Source organism: Rhagoletis pomonella, unplaced genomic scaffold, assembly GCF_013731165.1.
Source record: "Rhagoletis pomonella isolate Grant_MI unplaced genomic scaffold, Rhpom_1.0 Rhpom_scaffold_00003, whole genome shotgun sequence".
NCBI lineage: Eukaryota > Metazoa > Arthropoda > Insecta > Diptera > Tephritidae > Rhagoletis > Rhagoletis pomonella.
In genome coordinates, this window is record NW_023458557.1 from 75,973,349 (window position 1) to 75,983,005 (window position 9,657).

Below are 9,657 nucleotides of genomic sequence, written 5' to 3' on the forward strand. Positions count from 1 at the left end.
CGTTACTTAAATAGTTACCGATTATTACAGAACTAAAAATTTCGGAATCTTTTTATCTAAAAACAGTTGATTAAACTTTCGGTTCAAGGTGCGCTTATCGTAGTGTCTTCTCTACCAAAATTAAAAATTTTTCGCATCAACATTTTTTTAAACTTTCTAACGCAATTTTTGCTGCACCCTGTAAAATGAAGACTAACCTGAGATTCCAGAAGTGGCAATTCATCGTGTGCTTGTTGGTATTCCCACTAAATACATCGTAGCGCCAGTTGTCCAAGGCCAAGGCAAAAGGCAGAAAAGCAACCTAAAAATCCCAAAATTTATCAACATTTTCATTCAGCCCAAAAACAGTCTCTTTTACCTTATCCAAAGCCATCGTGATGAGGTAGTTTATGTCATAGCTGGACTCATCGACCGAGCGTTGCAGCAGCCCGATCGTTTGAAAATGTTTTGATGTCGATATCGACAATGTTACCGCATCGCCGATCGCTTGATGAAAAGCTGGATTTGCACCATTTCGAAAAACTTTCGGCAAATGCCTATACTGTAAAAAGTACTGTATATGCGCCATCTCGTGATGCGCACTCAGCAGGCCCTTCTGACTAATTTCCGAACAAACTTTAACACGAAAATCATGACGATTACAGAAATCCCATGCTGAGGGCTCACAAAATACACGTCGTCCATCCAAGGGTTGTTCCAAGACAGAATTGCGATAGAATTCAGGACCCACGGCCGACATATTAATCGAAGTGAAGAATTCCTCAGCTAATTGAAACATAAGCAATGGCGTATAGCCTTGTTCGATCATGCGTGGCGTTATATCGACCAATTTGCGTCCAGGATACGGTATGACAATGTCCAAGATGTTCGACCACGACTGCGCATACATATTGCCGAGTATATGCGAGGGTATGGGTGCAATGCGATTGATGCGATTCGGGCCGTAATAGTCGCGCAATTTACGACGCACATACGAATGTAGACCCTCGTAGAGTGGACGTATTTGTTCCCAAACAATCTCAACGTCCTGTCGAAAGTTGGCTGACTCATAAGGGAGATACCAAAACTCGCCGCCGTTCGTGACATCTATCAGAGGTATATGTATTAAATCAACGAATTTTGTTGAGAAATTACACCACTTACTATTCACATAGGCAACCTCGTTCATTACATCCACCAGCTGTTCATAACCATCGCGCATTTCACGTCCGGCTTTGCGATGATACTCCACCCAGGTGTGCTGCAACTCATCCCAGTCGCGACTTTTAGACATAATCTCCTTGAGATCGGGTATGTAGCGCAGGTTGCAGACGAACGGTTGTTGATAAGCGCAAATTGTGGCTTCATTATAAATGTACAGCATTTCATTGATCAGGCGATTGTACTGGGAGGAGAAGTAGAGATGAGTGTTAATCGAAATTTTATGCTTCTTTTAACTTACCCGATCCAATGTTTCTATGGGTAGCGCATTGGGTCCAGCTTCAGACTGTAGCATGAGCTGCCGATATAGTCGTCGATCGAGTATAAGTTCCTTATTTACGGTCTTTGACTGCTCGGCGACCAAGCGCAGAAAGTCAACATAATTTTGTTGGGCATTGAGCTGGAGTACATAAAATATTAAATTTTAATATTTTCGTAAAATTACAACTGTAATTAAAATAACGAAGTTTTTAATAAAAAAAAAAACCTATATTCTGAGCATTGCCTTGGGTTAGACATCAACAAAAGCTCACTGGGAGACATTGACCGCTCATTGCAGATTTAAAAAAAGTTATCAAATTGGACATGGACCCATCAGCAGCCTTTTCACTAGTATTATTTTTAATATTAGTAGATATTAAGGTTCAAACTTACTCGGGGATATTTTATCGAAGAAACTTCGACTTAAGTTTTCCGGAAACGAAGGACACGTTCCAGTTTTGCTTTAGTTCTGCACGAGAACAAAATGTAAAATCAAGAACGTGCCCGCAAAAGAACCAACAGCGAGAGCGAAATGAGAACGAAATTATCGAGAACGTTTTCAAGGAGGATCAATAGGAACTAAGGTCTGGGGAATGTTCTGCTGTAGAACAAAACGAGGGCAAAAGTTTTGAGAATGAGGGGAGCGTCTGCGTGTTGGTATGGAAAATCGTTTCAGTGGGAACCATGATTGTTAATTGTAAGCCAGAGGAAAGGGCGATTCATTTATGGAACAGTTTTTCATTTTCTGAGCATCGACCTTGTTGGCTGGTTGGTTGGTTGTAGTGCTACCTAAATTGTCGCTCAGAAATCAATTTGCGCAAAAAAGCGCCATTTTGGTGCACTTCTCGTGGACAATGATATTTTATTCTATCGAATCCTCCCTGTCAGAACATTCCTGCAGTTTAGTCAAACCATTTAGAACCGCTTATGTATTTGTATATGCCACCTATTGTAGCACTAGATAAATCCGCTAACTGCTCCATTGTGTGTTTCCCGACAGATTTATGTCTTAAATAAACCAGACCTGGGCATTCGCACAGGAAATGAAATACTGAAATGACCGGGGATAGTCGCTACAACTCTAAATACTTCTATCCTTGATTTAATTAGCAGTTCTGCTGTTCTTTTCCTGATAAAGTCAGACTAAAGCTCTCGTGCTATATTGCAAGTCTGAATTTCTGACCACCTTCTCCTTGCCAGTTTCAGAAGGTGCAAGTAGATTTCTGTTTGTATTTGTCTGATCAGTTCGTCTGCTCTCTCATTGCCTTCTATGTTCTTATGGCCGGGAACCCAGACAAGAGAGATGGACATTGACTTAACGCCGAGCGTAACTCCATCTTGCATTTCTTGACTAGCTTGTACTTGGTTACAGTATATGATATAGCCAGGAGTGTTACCTGGCTATCTGAGTAAATAATCTCTCTTTCTTTCCTGGTAGCACTATTCCTTAATATTCTACAGGCTTCACAAATGCCCGGAACTTCAGCCTTCGTGGTTTTCCAGCCGGAGGGACCGATTGACATCAAACTCCTCGGAATATACCCCTCTCCCTACACCCTACACCGCAGGCTATCTTGGACCCGTCAGAGTAGGTGCATCGACCTAATTCGCATAATTATCATTCAGTTCTTTTTAACTAATTTTAATATGTAACCATTTTAAACTAATGGAATGCTACGAGAAAAAATTTATTCTGGCTTTCATTATTGGCGAATATTTCAGCGAAGATTTGTTCCCGCTTCATTCTCTGTCAGAAAGTTCTCGAGACTTTTGTTCCAAAATTGTTCTTCGAGAGAAAACTCCTTAAAATATTTGCCCGTTTTGTTCTTTTCCAGAATGTTCAGGAAACTTTTGTTCCCATTTTGCTGTCTTACAAATGTTCTTTGGCAACGTTTCACAGTTTTTTTATTCTAATGTAATTCCCATTGAAAACGTTCTCGACAGTTTTGTTCTCCCTTTCGTTCTTGTGAAAACACTACCGATGGTTTTTTTCTCATTTTGGTTTCGGTTTTTAAGCGTTCTTTGGAACAAACCTACGAGAACGACATTTAGTTTCGATCATACCTTTTGTTCTCGGTCCCTGAAATTTCCTCACAAGCTGCCGCTGAAAAAAATATTTCACTAAACGTTCTCGATATTCATGGATTGCTCTGACATGAACCGTGCTCAGGGAAACTAATTTTTTCGATTATCCATCAAATCGAAGGGTATGTACGACTTTTTGTCTAAGGAAGAGTGCAAACCTGCATTTTAGGCATGGCAGTATTGTTTCGGCTACTTAGCCGTACTCATCTTTATTTTTCTAACGGTTTTTCAGGAATCATACTGCTGCTACGAGACGTGATCTAAAGGTAAGGGAAGTTAGTACAGTATTGCCTACGCGGATGATGTGGCACTAATCGTCAGAGGAAAGTTCTTGGACACTCAAGCTTATCTGGTTGTGAAATTCACTGAAAAAGTCAACTCTTGTTAGGAAGCTAGAGCGCGTGTAAGGGGCGGCCCTCGTTAGAATCATCGGAGTCATCCGGACCACTTCTACTCTAGCGCTAAATGCTATGCCCAGGGTCGCACCTGTTGGCATTGCGGGCAAAGAAGCGGCGGTTTTCTGACCCATTAGACCCAAAAGATCTGGTTATCTCTCGACAATTCTCAAAAGCTTCGACTTCCTACCGGAAGAAATGGATCGTAGTGTTTCGAGGCTGGCCCTAAACGGATCCTTCTCCACACACATCCTTTCAAGGGGGGAATGGTGGAATGATAGTCTCTGGAGTAGGACTCCAATAAACATCTTCACGGATGGATCGAATCTGGGCGGGAGTATTGGAAGAGGTGTCTACTGGCAATGACTCTCAATAGATGTTATGTTCAGACTGCTGTATCTTTTTAGCGTCATTGGGGCGGAGTTAGCCGCCATAAAAGAGTCAGCCATTTGGCTATGCACCAATGTTTTGCCGACTAGGTGGGCGAATATCTACTCTAATAGGCAACCGGCAATCAGGGCGCTGGGATCGCTTGTCCGGGAATACCTGACCATCCCAACAGCCGCCTCGGAGTACTTACAAATCAAGCTGATTTGGGTCCCTGGACACAATGACTTCATTGGAAATTGCAGGGCTAATGAATTGGACAGGGAGGGCAGAGAAGTTCCGTTGGACAGATGGATTCACATCGAGTGCTGAGCGAGCGCTGGCCGAAAGCCCCTATATGCAAAGTTGCAAGGCCCTTCTATTCTCAATTCTTACAGGTGAACTGGCCCGACATTGTTCCTTTAGGAACCCACGCCATGAGACTTAATATCGTCACGGATCCCTACTAGCTGCTAGGTGTCTGGAAAACGAGGTGGAATAATCCCACCACCCGACTTCCCGGCATTCGCTAGACTAAGGTTTAAGCACCTCTGTGCGCATTTCATTTGCGAAACTTTGTTTTGAGCATCCAGCGCTTCTCTTAGTCAAACAGAGAACGTGTGGTTATCGTTCAACGAATTTTTGTAATGTGGTAACATAATGGACAATCTAATTATGTCTAAGTGGGTCCCCTCATTGGGTCTGCCACAATAGCCTAACCTAACCTAACTTAGTACAGTAACTTTTATCAGAGAAGTGAAGAGATATGTTGTTTCGCAGGGCAATAAAAGGGAAACATTTTTCGTAGAAAATAAAACGCCAATAGTTAAGGTCATGAAGGTTGGTGAAGGTGTTGTTTCTCACAAGAGTTTGATCGCATGCTGATAGCAAAGGACCTGTGCGATTTCCAGTTTTCTATGTAGGGTGCTTTCACCATCAATAGGTGTATTACTTAGTTTTGTACCAAAAATAATTCAAATCAAACCGCATTATCGGACGGATAAGTGCTTTTAGTTCCATGGCAAGGACTTGTAGCCCTATAGAGCAGCGCAGAGAGTATGTCAACCTTTGGTCCCCGTCATGACATTGTCTTAATGTAGGCTCCGGACTCGTCTAGCACAAAATAACACGAGGAGTTGACCTACGGAACGGCTCGTAATTACATTTTGCAGTCTCCGGGTTGTACTAGGGATTGAATCTGTAGAAATGTGTACTTCATCAGACGATCGTCCGTAATCAACGAATTGTAAGGTAAACCTTAGATTGTGACAGGAGCACAGCATCTGCTGTCGTAGTTGTAACTTGTCAAAGGCTAGCGGTTTATGTTCTTGAAATATCACGGAACCAAAATGACTGATGGTCTGTTGTGTTGTGAGATACTGGACCTCCGTGGAGGCCATGGATCGTGAAATTAGAAATGTGGCATCCTCTCTGCAATCACCTAGCATAGTTTAATACCAAAATTAATTTCTTGAGTAAGCATGTGCTTCGATGACTGAAAGAACCAAAGAAAAAACCTAGTTTTATATTTGTGCTCGAAAAGAATACTACTACTTTCGATAGTTTATGCACGAATTACTACTAAAATTAAGGTAATTTTTTTAAGCCTTTAAACAATTCTGGTATTTCCGATATCTAAGCTGAAGCCATCAAAAATTCAAACAAACCTTAACCTTGCTTTCAACGTGACTTTTGTTTCGTAATTGTTGTGATATTTTCGTTTCGTTTATCTTTCGGCAAGGAACCGACAATTTAAATTGGCATTGACATCTTCAAGGTATGAGAAGGCATCTATAAACACCCGCATATGAGCTAAAGTGCATATGTATGCCTATAAATGTACATACATACATATGTGTGTAAGCCACTTTAGACACATCGAACCTTGACGACCCACTGTCACTGTGACCGCATTACACGCAATCACGTACAGATAAAACGCGCAGCAACAACAACAGCCGCGTAACCGGGCGGCTTTGCACGTGAGAAAACTTATTGGTTAAAAATCAGCAACACAACACAAAATAATAAAACAAAAACAAACGACTTTTTTATGTGAAAATTATCGCAACCAAACGCATGCGATCTGCATGCTGGGAAATTTTCTCGAAAAAATTAACAAAAAAAAGCAAACAAAGTCTGGTATTAGGGTATTACATGGCTCTTGTGCAATGCGACTGAGCGAATGGCTGGTATGAGTTTGACCTTGCAAAGCCTGCAATTTAACTTTGTTAAGTATTTTTTTTAGCTGATGTGCGCTCTTGCCCATATAAAAAAATACATTTCTACTTTACAGCTGAGTAAGCTGAAGGATTCTTGCTTAGCTTTCCCTCGAACTTCTGTGCGACTCTTTTACTCTGACTATTACTTCCTCACTCCTCACTCCTCTCCTTCTCTAACTCACTCACTCTCTCTTACTCACCGCTTGCGCTTGCGTTATCTCATTCACATTTGTCTCAAAGTTCCATTGCGCTGCCACATTTGCTGTACACTCCAGCGATCCTTTGTGATCAGTCTCGACCAGCAAATTACGCAGCTTCTCCAATTCAATTTGATAGCGGCGATCTTGTTGGAAACGTTGCCTCTCAAAGTAACGATCATTATTCAAATTAAAACGATCTTGATTTGGACGGAAAGGATTCTCAAAGCGACTACGATCATTGTTATAAGGATTATTCGGATTAAAGGGACTATTTGGTTCAAAATCGCTTCCAACTGGTGGTTGATTTCCATTAAAGCGTGCGTTGTAATCATTAGTTGGATTGTTGAAGCGATCTTGCTGACGATCATCAAGACCATCTGCATACCGATTGTTGTTATTGAAGCGATCACTTGGATTATCATAATTATGATTGGGGAAACGATAATTATCGCGTTGCTGTTGTCCTATATTATTGTTATTGTAGTCAGAGAAGGGTGAATCAGCGACAGGGCGTGTAAAGTTCGGCTGCCTTGCCGGATAGGCATAACCGTAGCGCATGCGCTCATCGTACGTCTGGCCGTTCTGTTGAAGAGAGTAGTTTTTGTAAAAGAAAGTTGTTTGAGTAAATTTATGTATACATATACATGCATTAGCTATTTACTCTAAAATCATCAGCGCCATCATCATTCACTCCATCGCTGGAGTATGGTGGCCCATAACGTTGACTGCGATCGAAATCGCCTAGCGTTTGTTGTGGACTTGCTGGTGTTCTAGGTGTGAGCGCATTGTAGTAGAGCGTTGGATCCTGCGTGTCTGGATTTAGAGGTGGCAGATCGAGTTGTGGCTCTGCTTGCACCGCAAGTGCTGAATGCAGTAGGATAGTAAAAATGCTTAGGGCGGGTTTGTTGATTATTTTCGCCATATTTTGGTTTCATGTAACACTACAGTGGTAGTCAAACTTCTTTAAAATAGTGAACTTTGACTGGATGTAAACTGAAGTATTTGGATTGACTTTTTTATACGACTAGCAGTTTTTTTTATTTTAGTTTTTTTTTATGTTTTGTTTTTTGTGTTAAACTTTCAATACGATCACTTTCAAACTTCTTTTTAAATTCTTTTTGGTATAAAAATTTCACTCAATTTATTAAACGTAGATTGCTGCTCCAACTAAATATTACCTAAGATTAGTAGTTTGCTTATCGCTGTTATTGTACTCCTTTTTAAAATATATGGAATAATTTAAATCATTCGTTTTTTTCTAATTTGGATTGAAAAAAAATTATATTTAACACAATCATCTTTTTTCACCCACAAGAAGCTAGATTATAAGAATATATGTATGTATGATAGATACACTAGATAGTAAAAAAGTGGGGTAGTGTTTCGAAAATGTGGATCAAAGGGTTCATGAATACACCCTTTTCACTTTATAAGGGCAGGTGTAGGAAATCCATTGAAAAAATACCGCTATGGAACTTCCAGGGTCTAAGAAGTTTATAATTGTACCGCCTTTCATGAATTCTTTAGGATATAACGGTGATTTTAAATAAATTTTTTTCGAATCTCTTAACAAACGATCATCATCACTAGGCTGGATCCTAAGGGACCTTTCTTTGGAAATGAGTTATTTATTTTTTCACAATAATTCCGGAAACTTAAAAACCATTCCGAGATCATTTCCTTCGTAAATTTCAGCAGTCTTATTTGATTTCATATGTTTATTTTATTGTTTTATTCTATGTTATTTCATTTTGTTTGTGTCTGATTTATCTGTGTTGTTTTATTTTTTGTTTTTTTTTTATTCTTACTTCAGTAATTACCTTTACTTTCACTTTTCATTTCGTTATTGTTTTATTTAAAGTGATTGTATTTATTTACGAATTTTTTAATTTCTTTTGTATTACTTTATTTTCATTTTACTTCATTAAATTAACGGCACTCCTAAATTTGTATATTTGCATTGTTGAGAATGTGTGTTTTGCTTATTTACTTATTTTATTTAATTTGATTATATTCAGTTGTTTATTTTTTAACCAATATGTGTTTAGCTTAACTTTTCCTTTTTTTGTCTTAGTTTTGTTTCCACTTTACTTCATTAAATGAACGGTACTCCTAAATTTTAATAAGAGCATTGAAAGTGGTACTTTTATTTTTATAGTTATTTGATTTACTTTATTATGTTTACATAAATCTTTTTTTATTCAATTTTAATTTTTAATTTTATATTTTGGTTTTATTTAACTTTGTTTTTTTTTTATTTCATTTTTATTTTTATATTGCGTTTAGTTTTTATTTTTTTTTTTTAATTTTGCTTTTTTTTATATCACTTGCAGTTTTGATTTTATTTTATCTAAATACTTCATTTTATTTTTTTTTAATATTATTGGATTTTGTTTAATTTATTTTATTCTCTTTTAATTCATTATTTTTTATATTTATTTATATATATTACATATTTATTTTATTTTATTTGTTTTTGTCCACTGTCATTATTATTATTATTAATTTTCTTTTTAACCGACTTCACAAACAGGAGGAAGGTTATCAATTCGTCGGAATATTTTAATTTTTTTATTTTATTATATTTTTTTTATGTATGTATGTTACCGCATACGTTAACCGATTTATATAATTCTTGTTTTAAAGGAAAGGTGTTACCTCACAGGTGGTCCCATTTTAATTTGGTTTTAATCCGATCATTTGATCATGAAGAGATTAACGATAATCTTAAACTTTAATATAAGAATTGAAGTCGGTTTTGTTTTTTGCTTAAAAATTACTTGTTGAATTTAATTTTTTATATCGGTTTTAATATTTTTTGTTTTATCTGTTTCAATTTATTTTATTTTATTTTTTTTTATAATCTTTTACTTAATTTTACTTTATTTTATTTTATTTTATTTTATTTTATTTTATTTTATTTTATTT

The 9,657-nt window shown here is 37.8% G+C and overlaps 1 protein-coding gene across 1 annotated transcript in view; it reads right to left on the bottom strand.

Moving 5' to 3' along the window:
* The window catches only part of LOC118735544 (angiotensin-converting enzyme), a gene marked incomplete in the record, with an annotated part of 223,323 nt that overhangs the window by 212,692 nt on the left and 974 nt on the right, over positions 1-9,657 (bottom strand). The window contains 6 exon segments of the mRNA XM_036465350.1: positions 198-301; positions 359-1,086; positions 1,144-1,384; positions 1,442-1,600; positions 6,730-7,311; positions 7,391-7,987. Of these exon segments, the coding sequence (XP_036321243.1) occupies positions 198-301; positions 359-1,086; positions 1,144-1,384; positions 1,442-1,600; positions 6,730-7,311; positions 7,391-7,651 (2,075 nt within the window).